General features: G+C 43.3%; 1 protein-coding gene across 1 annotated transcript in view; it reads left to right on the top strand.

The window, feature by feature from the left end:
- The window catches only part of BAIAP2L1 (BAR/IMD domain containing adaptor protein 2 like 1), a 193,671-nt gene that overhangs the window by 158,180 nt on the left and 21,498 nt on the right, over window positions 1–13,993 (top strand). Inside the window, exons 9-12 of the mRNA XM_073590998.1 lie at window positions 112–262; window positions 3,314–3,518; window positions 6,976–7,047; window positions 7,683–7,869. Coding sequence (XP_073447099.1) covers window positions 112–262; window positions 3,314–3,518; window positions 6,976–7,047; window positions 7,683–7,869 — 615 coding nt within the window. The remainder of the gene's footprint in view (window positions 1–111; window positions 263–3,313; window positions 3,519–6,975; window positions 7,048–7,682; window positions 7,870–13,993) is intronic.

A 13,993-nucleotide genomic window follows, 5' to 3' on the forward strand; every position in this document is an offset into this window, starting at 1 on the left:
TCATAATTTGTAATATTGCATGGTGTAGTAGCCCCCACCCATTTTGAGTAACATAAGCAATGTCAGGTCTCTATTCATTTGAATGATGTAAACATTTTGGTTATGTTTCAGATGGCTTTAGATGGTGACACCATCTCCAGGAACACATTAAGAATGCCTCCAGCACCCCCAAGCCGGGCACATCCCAGTCCCCTAGTAGATATGTTCAACAATCCAGCAGTTATTGAGAAGCCGACATATGACAGGATAAAATCATTCCAAGGTATGGACCTGCCTGCAGGTAGACTAACACAGGAGGGTTAACAACCAAAATACTGATGGCATATCCTAACTCATGTTTAACACAGGTTATGCACATTGCTTAAAAGATAAGTGCACTTTCAGAAAGTGCACCCATCCTTCTCTGCACCCCAGATGGTAACAATCGGCTTTGCACAGCACAGCTCCCCGCAATGGTTTATATCCTACAGTGACATTTTCTCTGCAGGCCTAATGGATCCACATAGAGATTGTCTATGAGACTGTCTGCTTCTGGAGATGGCCCCATAGAGGTCGGTGGTGATTGACTTAAGATTTTAAAATTGCATCAGGCCAGAGCTTGATAATGTAGGTAAGTATGCATCTGGATTGGAGGGAAGTCACAAAGTTGCTAAGGAGCCTTTAAATGATCATTTTAATTCTGACTTTATATCAGAAAAGAGAGGGCCAAAGCAATCAATATTTAAAGAGCTAAATAATGAAATCTTGGCACTAAGACCTCAGACAGCTACCCCAGCAATTGTAACAAGTTGTTATGAACTTACAGTACCATCGTGCAATTTGGAGCAATCAAGGAAAGCTAGTTAAAACAGAATCCGATGTATAGACTGAAGGAAACTTTGCATGAAATCCGTGCCTCTTTCCTTCTGCCTGGCCATTATTTTCACCTTACACTTTCAGTATTTTCTTACTCCCTAACCTGAAACCAGTATGCAGCAAGTGAAGGTGGAACACCTAAATATTTGCTCTGGATCAATGAAGCGGAGGAGCAGTGTAAAACCAAGCAAACTAGCAATGGTTAACATGACAAGGATTGGACTCTACCTCTACAAATATATATACATACAGTGTGTGTGTGTTTGTGTAGATTTTTTTTTTTCATTTATTGGCTGTTATTTGCAAATGTCCCTGTATTTGTTGGTTGTTGTCAAAGAAGTTATGACGAGACCGGCTGCCCCTGATCCCAAACAAATATGTGAAATCAGAACTCCTAAACTGCTCGCCTGTTTGGGATCTTTAAAGCCCCGTACACACGGGCCGAATATTGGGCGGTATCGGCCAGATCAATGGAAACCAGCTGACATTCGGCCCGTGTGTACGGCAGCTGGTCCAACAGACAAAGGCCGAACGTCTGGCTTCTGTTGAGGAGGCATGACCGAAAAAGGACTGCCGATTGGCTGATGGCTGAGAGCGCTGACTGGTGTGTTCTGGTAGGAGGCAGTCTCCCTGTCAGAACACAATAGCTCAGTGGGGAGATCACTGTGCTAACATTAGTACAGGATCTCCTCTTGAGCTCTTAAAGAGGAACTGCAGTGAGCTCACATAATTTGAAATAAAAACATCTTTGCCATCCTGAAGCTTCCCTCCAACCAGTTTGCATATTATTTTATATATACTGTGCTTCTGTACTTGCCAAATATGCTGCAGAAATCTCCCTCCACTGAGTCTGGCTGCTATAATTTTAACTGCGGCTGCTGAAGCTGCTGCCTGTTCACTTCCTGGATTTACACAGAGACGCACCTCCAGCTCTGCAGCTCTCATTGGCCCTCTTATGACTACCCCCCCCCTGGCAAACTCTCATTAGAGACCTGTGCATGTTGTCATATGCCTAGGCTGTTTTCCAGACAAGAAACAGGAAGTGGGCTGTATAAGGTATTTACTGGAAGAAAAAAAAGTTTTACTATCTAAAGTTAAAACAACAAGGGCAGAAAATTTAATAGATGGAAAGATGAAAAAATGACTGAAGTTCCACTTTAAAAAGAAAATTCATTCAGCCTGCTGGGTTCAATAGGAACAAAAATCGGTAGTGTATACTAGGCTTTACTCAAAGTAAGGAAGCCACTGGGTTAGTATGCAAGCCTGGTACATAGCACTTTTAAGATTTTTAGCATTGACAACAGGTAGATTAGCTTGACATCCAGGCAACTGGCATTTTCAGAAGGTAGGCAGGTATTTCTTTTATAACCACTGAATATATGCATCTGATTTCTCTTTAGTTACCCATAAATACTTGTTTCTGATTTCACTTTATTTTAAAAAGTAACAGATAATTAGACTTGTTACATGAATCACATAGACCAGCAATAGCCTGAAAAGATGTATTAAATTAGTGGCCCTTTAACAGATGTTCCAGTTTTTGCATTAGTGTCACTAAACCCACATCATCAAAAAATATCAATAAATGCAGTATTACGTGCCATTCATAGCGCTGAGTCACTGAGTCTCGTTTTCTGTATTCTGCAAAAAACCCGGTTGATCCTGCTGCTCTCTATCTCCACCTTCTGTTCATGTCCCCAATTCAGCTAGGGATTTTGCAGCTGTGGTGGCAAATCTGCACATGCTCAGTTTATAGTGCGTTTCTATGCTGAGCATTTCTGCCCGATCACATCTGAGCAGCCCATGTTGCACTCTGGTAAATGACAGTCCACTCCCTCCCTTCTCCATCCCCACCAACCAGCTAAACACAATGGGGGCGGGATATTACATGTAGATTAATAGAGGCTTCACTTCCCTCTTATTCTAAGACACAGGCTGGAGGGGTGTGACACAGCTTGTGACTGCCAGAAATCTGCCCACACCATGTTATTGCCAAAAAATAATAAAGATTTGATTTCAAATGTATATTTGTATGACAATTTAAAATGGTTTGATATTATGTATTTTTACTCCGTATCCCAAAGGCTATTTTTTTTATTTTGAACATGTGACCAGCAGCGGACTGGAAGCTCCTCCTGCTTATGTTTCCCTGGGAAAGAGCTGGGTCATGTGACAGCTGTATATTGATTAGGAAAAAGGTACTTAAATGGGTTTTTTAAAATGAATATAATTCCAGAGCCATCATCCACAAACGGAAGTGAAAGGGACAATGTAAATTCAACAGTGTGTGTTTGTATCACTTTAAGGAAATGCTATTGCAGTATACTGTTGGTAGATGCTTCAAGACAAGAAATGCACAGAACTGTGTGGGTGCTGTACTCAAGATATGTGCATGTGGGGGTTTGCTATGGGACACCCAGTCATGTGACCCCCTCACCTCTTTCATTATTTCTAACAGGTGAAAATGAGGAGGGCAGCTTGCCACGGTCTATGTCTGTTGCCACCGGGCTGAATATAATGAAGAGGACAAAGGTCAGAACCATCTTTCCTCACACTGGAAACAACAAGACTTTACTAAGCTTTCAACAAGGTGACATTATTACTCTACTTATCCCAGAGGAGAAGGATGGCTGGTTGTACGGAGAACACGACACAACAAAACTGTAAGTCTCCAAAGCTGGTTGTGAACCTCGCATTGAAGGGTTCCAAATCCTAACTTTTCAGCTATTTCTTAAAGCCCAACTTGTGTCAAAATGTTGTCAGGACAGAAAGTATTGGGAAGTCACTCCAAGAGGTGCACAGACAAGAAAAACACATTTTTAGTCGAGCAGAGAAGGGTTAGAAGATCTGTTTTTTATTGCAGCCCACGCCTGCCTGTCCTTGTGATGTCTGCACCCCTGTTTTCTTGTACAAACATCACAGGGACAGGAAGTGAAGGAAAAAACTCCCCCAGTGGGGTCACAGACAGAATTAAATACCTGACAGAAATGTCAACTCCTCTTCACTTTATACAAATACAATGGCTGGAGTTGGGCTTTAAAGTAAGCTGGAACTATGTTTCTTTTGCTGACCTCTTCTGAAAATTTTAGTTACATTGATTTCATGCTTTTTTGCGGCTTCAATATTTTCTGACTTTGTGGTCCAGTTTGTCTCTCATTTGCATACTTGTTCCAGGTTGATGCCCCATTATGCACCAACATAAACAACCAAGCATATACCTTTTTCAGAAGAAGAGGTCAGCAAAGACTTTATATGTATTTCTCTTAGAATAGGTCTCCTTGCATAGGAATCATTTTTTATAAAACATATGCAAAGGTAAAACTCGGCATTAACAGCGCTAATAGTTGAAATTAATAAGTGTAATAATAAAACATAAAGTGAGCTATAAACATTGCAAACTTGTGAGGTGAGTTTGATAAACAGTCCATGCAATAGTCCTTAAAGTCGTGTAAGGTGCCGCAATATCATCAGAAATATGAGACAGCAAAGGTCCTATCCTGAATACCGTCACCAATCCACCTCGTGAGCACCCCTTTGGTGATGCACTCACCACAATGATGTAAAAAATGAGCCTGATATCTCCAAAAAGAAATTAGATACTCTTCCAAGGATTGCCAGAGATGAGTCTTCTATATCATCAGTATAAGAGATGCAGGAAGCCTGATTAAACACTAGATGGCACCAAACATTCAGATAAATCCCAAATGTCGCTGAAAAAACTGTTCTGTTAAGGATCCACAGCCCATCGCATCAATAGATAAACAGGGCTGAATTGGAAGGAATGGAGAAAGGCAAACCAACACCTCTAACACCCCTCTAAGAGAGGGGTGTGAGCCACCCCAACCTGCTCTCACTCTACCACTGGTGTTAGGCTCCCTGGACTTCCACAAACACCAGTGGTAGAGTGAGAGCAGGTTGAGGTGGCTCACACCCCTCTCTTAGAGGGGTGTTAGAGGTGTTGGTTTGCCTAACAAAGAGAGGGGTGTGAGCCACCTCAACCTGCTCTGCTCTCACTCTACCACTGGTGTTTGTGGAAGTCCAGGGAGCCTAACACCAGTGGTAGAGTGAGAGCAGGTTGGGGTGGCTCACACCCCTCTCTTAGAGGGGTGTTAGAGGTGTTGGTTTGCCTTTCTCCATTTCTTCCAACTCAGCCCTGCTCATCTATTGATGTGATGGGCTGTGGATCCTTAACAGATCAGTTTTTTCAGCCCCATTTGGGATTTATCTGAATGTTTGGTGCCATCTAGTGTTTAATCAGGCTCCCTTATACTGATGATATAGAAGACTCATCTCTGGCAATCCTTGGAAGAGTATCTAATTTCTTTTTGGAGATATCAGGCTCATTTTTTACATCATTGTGGTGAGTGCATCACCAAAGGGGTGCTCACAAGGTGGATTGGTGACGGTATTGAGGATAGGACCTTTTGCTGTTTCATATTTCTGATATTATGGCACCTTACACAGCTTTAAGGACTATTGCATGGACTGTTTATCAAACTCGCCTCACAAGTTTGCTATGTGTATAGTTCACTTTATGTTTTATTATTACACTTATTAATTTCAACTATTAGCGCTGTTAATGCTGAGTTTTACCTTTGCATATGTTTTATAAAAAATGATTCCTATTTAACGAGACCTATTCTAAGAGAAATACATATAAAGTCTTTGCTGACCTCTTCTTCTGAAAAAGGTATATATGCTTGGTTGTTTATGTTGGTGCATAATGGGGCATCAACCTGGAACAAGTATGCAAATGAGAGACAAACTGGACCACAAAGTCAAAATATTGAAGCCGCAAAAGAGCATGAAATCAATGCAACTACAATTTTTTATATATTGTGATTTTTATAATAGCAGCTTAGTTTACGATTTTTATCTTTTGAGCGCTTGGTTAAGTCGCACTTGTTGTGACTAATATTTTTGATTACAGGAATTTTTGATAAGCAAATCAGGCTAAAAATGTAGAATCCTGATTCTGACAGCATTACACAGCACCATCTTGTGGCCAGATTTCATAGTGCAGAGAAAATTGTCAACCTAAAATGATAATGTAGACTAAAGTTTCTCAAGAATGCTTATTCAGATATATAAGAAATGGAGGTTGTTTTTCAAGAGTTTAATGGCATCTTCCCTTTCTAGTTATTTATAAAAAGTTGAAAATATTCTATTTTCTCTGTCTTCACTCTTTCATTTTCACTGTGAAATTCGTTATGAATAGGACTTCATCCTGTTACTAACACAATTACTCTCCATGTGATGGCTGTATTCATTTTCTATTTTAGACTTTCTTTTTATTTTCACCTGGTGATCCTCCCAGTTAGGCAGCCCATACATTATGCATTTTTTTGTGGGTTGAATGAAAGAAAAAATGCTTTGCTTTCGTCCCTCTGCCCACTTAATGTGGATGGGGGCTTCCCTACCACTGTGGTATTGTATTATGACAGTGGGGAGACTTCCTCGCCGTCACAATACAATGGTCAGTGTTGCCAGCTATAGCTGGCGGCACGGATCGTTTAGGAAAAAACCCAACAGGCTGGTGGTACACAAGTTGATCAATAGAGCTGAAGTTTGACTTCAATTTGTTAGTGTGTTTAAAACTGCTAGTACATCTAACACCCCCCTCCCCCCAGACTGACAAAGCTGCTATCCAGAAGTGCCCATGTGCGCCTTTATCCAGAGTGGGGGCACTCTAATACAGGTGGTGTGTTACTGGCCAGATCACCAGATGAAAACAGTAGGTTTAATATCCCTTAAAACAATAACAACAAGATCAACAATATGATCTAATGGGCTGCCTATGTATTTCATTGTATTCCTTGCTGTAGAGCCATTTATGTTGCTTTGAATATTATAAGGCTTCGTTTACACTTAAGTGAATGGAGCCACACTGCAACTGCAAACCAAGCACTAGGCTCACAGTTGCAGTGCAGTTTTCCGATTCAGAAAGCTTTTTTCTCTGTCAAATAACAGGCACTCAGGAGGTAGCAGTATCGGTGTAACACTCTGTGAAAAGCACTCAACTGCAGATCATGTTTCACAGAGCAGCACTGGTGTAAACAAGTTAACAGTTATGAAGAAAGATTCTTTTTTTTTTGCATATAATTTCTTTCTGTTTTGCAGCAAAGGCTGGTTCCCATCATCTTATAGCAGGCCATTGGAAGCAAATGGAAGAGACGCGATGCAGGTGCCAAGGTATGGCGTACAAAACCAAATCCCTTTTTAAGCCTTCACTGCTCCTTACAAGACTGATATTTTGAAAACAAAGTGTAATGGTTAGTGCTTAACTAACCCATAGGAACCAATCAGCATTTCTTTCTCTCCTCACAGTTCAAAATTAAGATATCAGATTTGTTGGTATGGGATTACACACTTTACAGATCCTCATTGCGCCTTACACTGCTTTAGTACTTAAACATATATACTTATAATGACACTGATGTATTTCAAGTAAAAATGTTTATCAACTAGCACAGGATATTGTAGGCTTAGCGACTGAACACAAATAGTCTGTGCATTATCATTCTACACCCAGCCATGTTTTACACAACCACAAACATTACGATAGGCAACAAATGTTTGTATGGGTGTGATATTCAGACAAGCTTTGTTGCCGCACCTAGAACATGCCTCCCTGCAGGCTATGGCATGTTGCCAGAAGTCTGTGACTGTTTTGGGAGAACAAGCAGCTGGCACACTGGCATTATAATGACTTTGCAATTCTGGTACTGCTAAGGTATTAAACACAAACAATTGTATGTGGGGATATCAAATTCTCACACCTTGATGAGTTACTATTTTTCTGCTAACCATTCTGTTTTCTTCTCCAGCATGAATCCCAGCCCCGCCCCAGTGAGGAGTCTCAGCTCAGCCAACCTTGTTGAGAAGAATAACGTGGTCCTTCCTGAACCAGACTACTTAGACTCGTCTTCACTGAGCAGTTCAAGTGACCGTGAAGCTTCCTTCACTCCATCTTTTGCCAAAGAATCTGCTTCAATCTCTAGTAATGAATCTCCTGTAAGTATTTAGGATAGGTTCAAGTTCAACTCACCTTCTAAGCAATTACGAGCAGCAGATAAAATTGATAAGCGATCTTTTTATGCAGTGCAGGAAACATTGCCAATGTGCACTGTAATAAGGCTCACTTGGATTAACTTAATTTGATCTTTATGCAATAATTCCATGACCCCTTTCAGCCAGACTTAACCACTTGACCTCCAGAAACTTTACCCATCCTCATGACCAGACCCTTTTTTTTACGATACAGCACTGCGTTATTTTAACTGACAATTGCGCGGTCATGCAACTCTGTTGCAAGTCAGGACATTTTGAAAAAATAAGATTTTTTTTTACTTTCTGCTATAAAACATATACAGTAGAAAAAATGTAAAAATCAAATTTCTTCATAAATTTAAGCCAATATGTATCCTGCTACATATTTTTGGTAAAAAAAAAAAAAAAATCCCAATAAGCGTATATTGATTGGTTTGCGCAAAGGTTATAGCTATGGGATATATACTGGAATTTTTTTTATTTATGCTAATAATGGCGGAGATCTGCGAGGACTGCAATATTGCGGCGGACAGTCTGACACTAAAAATATGCACTGTCACTGTACTAATGAAACTGGGAAGGGGTTAAACATCCTGGGGCGCTCAAAGGGTTAACAGTGTGCTTTTACAAGTGTTTTTGTGTACAATTTGTGCTGTTTTTACTGCTTTGCACGGAAAGAAAATCCATCACATCCCTGCTATCAGGACAGAGCTCTGCATTGTCTATATATGCAGAGCTCCATCCAGCACCTCTCCTCGATGATCAGCGGGTGCCAGCAAACATCCAGTGGCCAGCACCCACTGACTAATCACAGCAGAAGCGGTGCACCCCCAACCCAGAAGTGCAGAGTCACATATACATATGTGATTCTGGCTGCAGCACTAATCCTGCTATGGGGCGGTCGGGAAGTGGTTAAAGTGGTTCTTAAGCCCCAAGGCTTTTTTACCTTAATTTATTCTATGCATTAAGGTATAAAACCTGTGTCACAGACTCGCCCCCCTTATAACCCCCCCCCCTTCCTCCCCCCCCCCTTATAACCCCCCCCCCTTCCTCCCCCCCCCTCCCCCCCCCCTTCCTCCCCCCCCCTCCCCCCCCCCTTCCTCCCCCCCCCCCCCTTCCTCCCTGGGCAAATCAATAGCAGCGGGAGCCAGGGAGCCATTGGCTCCAGCTCCTGTCGAACAACTCCAGTGAAGTGATGAGGGGTCAGGGCTGAGTACCGCTGTCTGTGTCAATGAATGCAGCAGCAGGGCTCGGGAGACACCATGGGATATTGGTTTCCTATTGGGGCATCGGCAAGAGAGGAGGATCCAGGAACGTTGGCTGGAGACCCAAGAAGAGGAGGATAGGGGCCACTCTGTGCAATTCTGTTGCACAGAGCAGGTAAGTGCAGACATGCATGTTATTTTTTAAGGAGAGATTCAGGATGGGCTTGCAGTCTGTTACAATTCATTCGGTCCAAAGCCAGTTCTCTCCAAGAAGACCTTTCGCATATAACATTGCCATAAGCATAAGTGGAGCAGTAGTGCTAGAGAGTGTAAAAAGATGTGATTAATTATACTACATCATGAATTGAACTAAATAGACTACAGATGGTGGGAGTGTACTTGCCCCCTCCGGCATCCGTCGCCACACTGAATAATGTTATGCCAATGGTCTTGAGTTTTGATACCCCAGGAGTATTTTTGCTGGGTGATTTCCACATGGTCCCTTGCCCGGACATGGATAGACTGTGAGGGAGGGACGAGGCGTTCTTCTGCACTGGCTCAGTGGGCGTCCACTTTTGCCTTAGTGGATGTAGCGGGGAGCATCGATAGTTTCACGAAACTATTAGATAAGCACATGAACGACCACAACATACAGGGATATACAATGTAATACTGACATATAATCACACACATGGGTTGGACTTGATGGACGTGTGTCTTTTTTTAACCTCACCTACTATGTAACTGTAACTATGTATGGCGTCATTTACATCCGGCCGCCAGGGAGTTTACTTGTCACTCTGCTTCCTTCAAACCCCTTTCGCGGATAGACTTGGCATATGCCTCAGCTGCCGCCCTTCGTTGGGTTGCTGATGCAAGTAAACTCCCAAGAAGCGTCTCGGACCATGCCCCAGTCAGCCTGACCCTCGCCCCACTCTGGTTCTAGGCTGTGGCGTCTGTCCCGGTTCTGGGCAACGGACAATAGATTCCTGTAATCTATCACGGAGTCCCTGTGTACCTATTGGACAACGAATGGGGACATGGGACCTCCTACTGTGAGATGGGATTCGTTTAAGACATGGGTCAGGGGTGCATACATCTCCAGAATTGTTATACTCCAGAGAGAGGCGTCTCGCTCGTTGGAGTTTCTGGAAACTAAGGCAGCTGGATCGGAGGCGGACTATATCTCCTCCCCGACCCCGGGTGGGAATCGGGCCTGGCAGCGAACCCTGAGACAATTATCCCTTCTTCGGATGGACAACACTAAAAAAAAGCCCTGTTTTATTCTCAACAAAAGGTCTTTCAGTATGGGGACAAAAACGGTCCCCTATTGACTTGGCTAGCAAAAACCCATAGCCCCACAACTCACATTGCAAGTATACAGGGGGAGAATGGCCAGGTCATAGTGGCGCCGGATCTTAATGAGTGCTTCACACAGTTCTTTAGGTAACTTTATGAATCCAGGGTCACCTACTCCTAGAGTGAGCTCAATACCTTCTTGGATACCATTAAGCTTCCCACACTGAACCGGGCGGATAGGGAACGCTTAGAGGCGGATATCTCTCTGGAAGAGATACAGACAGCCATTGGGAAATTGCAGGGGGGTAAGACACCGGGATCAGACGGGCTCCCAGCTGAATTTTTCCTCAAACTTTGCGGACACTGTATCCCCTAAGCTGACGGCCCGCTTTTTGGACCTGTCCTTCCTTGACACTCTTCCAGAATCCATGGAAAAGGCGGTTATTGTACTGATTCCCAATCCTGGCATGGAAACCCAAGACTGCGCCTCTTATAGGCCTATTTCGCTCTTAAATGTTGATGCCGAAATTCTAGCGAAGGTCTTGGCTAGTCGGCTGACTACTGTGATTGAAACCCTGATTCTGGAAGAGACATAAACCTAAGACGCTTTTTTTTTTTTTTTTTACCTCTAGATCCCACATGACAACCAGGGCACTAGAGTCATCGTTTCCCTAGACGCAGAAAAAGCGTTTGATTCAGTGGAATGGGTCTACCTATGAGAGGTTCTGAAACTATATGGTTTTGGTCCCAAATTCCTTCACAGAATGCTCTATAGGGCTCCCAGGGCATGTGTCCGTACCAATGATTGGCTGTCCCAGACGTAGAGGTATGCGACAGGGATGCCCCTTGTCTCCCTCCTTATTTGCTCTGCCTTGGAACCCTTGGCTATTATGATTAGGGAATCTTCTGAGGTTAGGGGATTGAGGGTGGGACGCTTGGAAGATAACTTGTCCCTGTATGCAGATGATGCCCTACTTTACTTGAATGATGTAAGCCCGTTGCTCTCGGCTGCCCTGATTATATTTGACACGTTTTGCTCATTCTCAGGCATACGGATTAACTGGTCCAAGTCTATCCTCTTCCCAATTGACGATTAGGTAATTAACTTCGCCCCCCTCATCCCCACTACAATGGGTTGAGGAGTTTAGGTATCTGGGAGTGCAGGTGACTAGATGAATAGCTGACTTTTTTGACAGTAATCTCCAACCACTCTTGACATCACTAAAAGTGTGTTGCTCGGAGCTCCCATTGAATTTACTAGGCCGAATAAATTTGGTAAAAATGATGCTTCTCCCAAAATTCAACTACATATTCCGTAACTGTCGGATATGGATTCCCCCTTCATTCTTGAAAAAAATAGATAGATGCCTGGTTTCCTTTATTTGGAATGGGGCCTCCCCCCGTTTGGCTAAGGCTACACTGTCTGTCCCTCCACAGTTGCACAGTTGGGAGGTCTGGCACTACCTAATTTTAGGGTTTATTTCTGGGCGGCAGTACTGGTATCTGCATATTGGTGGTTCCAGAGTTCTAGAGCCAAGCGGCCACCTGTTTGGAGGCTGCCTTCTTGGGGTCCTTGTTGGATCTTCGCAATCTCATCTATAGGGGACCAAAGGCATACCGATCTCTCCCTGGGCCAACAAGAATCACATGGCGAATGTGGAAAACTGTGACGCAACGTTTCTTCATTCCGGGCCAGTTATCTCCTGCCCAACTCCTTTGGGGCATCCCTGCACTCCCTCATTTCTGTACCATTCAGGATCCCTGGGCACGACATGGGATCAAGACTATTGGGGATATTGTGCCCTCTTGCATAAAGAAGGGAGTTGGGACTTTAAATGAAACGGTTGAAATGCGGAGGTTGTGATAGAAAATAGTTTTATTCATATCAAAGTAGAGTAATTTCATATATATATATACATATATAGGCACAAGGTATATACATAATGGTACAAGGTATATAAAAATAAACAATAAAAAGAGATATAATCATAATGATCAATAGATGATATATACAACAACAATATGGCCTACAAGTGTCAAAACAGCATGCCCGGCACCTGTGTTCACATAGCATTTCTAAAGGTACTGGGTTCATGATGATAACATCATCAGGGCGTATTAGGTCTCTCTGTGGCATCAGGTAGCTCTACGCGTTTCGTGGATGTATCTCCACTCGTCAGGAGCAGATGTGACAGATTCCTGTAAATTATACAAATAAAGTAAGCCACACTCGAATAGAGGGGGATAAAAGTAGTATTAATTAAGCACACTCACCAACCCCGGTCGTGAGTGCGATAAGGGGCGAGCGAGACACGGAGAACCAGAGGTATGAGCCACATCACGGGAGCTGAGGCAGCGTGTTGTACATAAACAGCTTGGGATGATGTTAAGGTGCCAAGGGTGGTCTCCATGAACAAAAGTGCTAGTGTGTGAGTCAACAGGCAAGGGTATCTGGGAACAAATAAGTAAAAATGTGTGTGAGATTAAGTGATATGTTTGAGGTATTATGTAAGTGTAGCTTAAGTGTCTACATGTATAGTGATGAATGGAGGAGAAATTAGTAAGTGAATTAATGTGGTAAGTGGGAGGTGAGCTAACCCATGTCTGAGAAATGACTGACAAAAAACTAAGTGACCACGGCAAAGAGCTGCAGCGTGGTGATAAAATGTGAATGTGTATCAACAAAAATGTGCAATGAAAAATGTAACAAACAAAGTGACCTAGACCAAACGGCACTTACCCAAGCTGCATGCCATGCAACACCAAGCAAAGAAATGGCTGGTGTGCAAGAGCCCACAGGCGGAGACCAGCAGTGTGAGCAGCCGGCTCCGACTGGGGGTATATGTATAGGCACGCCACGTGCGTGAGCCCAAAGGGGGGGGGGGGGGGGCGGCGTCCGCACCCAAGCTAAATCACCCAGTAATTGGCGCCAAGCCATCCCCTACAATATGTATATATACGAAATTACTCTACTCTTGATATGAATAAAACTGTTTTCTATCACCACCTCCGCATTTCAACCGTTTCATTTAAAGTCCCAACTCCCTTCTTTATGCATTCGATATAGGGATGGAGGTCCCTACCCAGGCCTCATATAAAGTCCCAAACCTTTCCCCTTTTTTTCACATTGTGCCCTCTTAAACTTCTCACAATTGTCCCAGAGGTTCAATCTGCCGGGCTGGATGCTGTTCCGGTATTTCCAGCTGCGACATGCTGCTGCGGCCCAGTTCCCTCGGAATCCCATCCTTAAAGCTGACCCTATTGAGGACCTTTTAGCTCCTGGAGACCTAGATAAACCACTATCGGCACTTTATAGCACTCTCCTTTGTACTAATATACCTAGAATGGAAAAGCTTTGGGAATACTGGAAGGAGGACATTCCCTCCCTAGACAGAGAGGACTGAGAGGATAGCCTAGAACAAGGTCCTAAGCTTGTAATTTCATCTCGAGATAAGCTGGTCCAGGTTAAGTTTCTACATTGGATCTATTACACTCCTGTAAGGTTACAGAGATTGTTCCCCAAACGAGATCCTACCTGTCCTCGCTGTCAACTCCAATTGGGTTCATACTGTATATACATATGT

This window comes from Aquarana catesbeiana, linkage group LG06 (assembly GCF_042186555.1).
Source record: "Aquarana catesbeiana isolate 2022-GZ linkage group LG06, ASM4218655v1, whole genome shotgun sequence".
NCBI classification, from domain to species: Eukaryota; Metazoa; Chordata; class Amphibia; order Anura; family Ranidae; genus Aquarana; species Aquarana catesbeiana.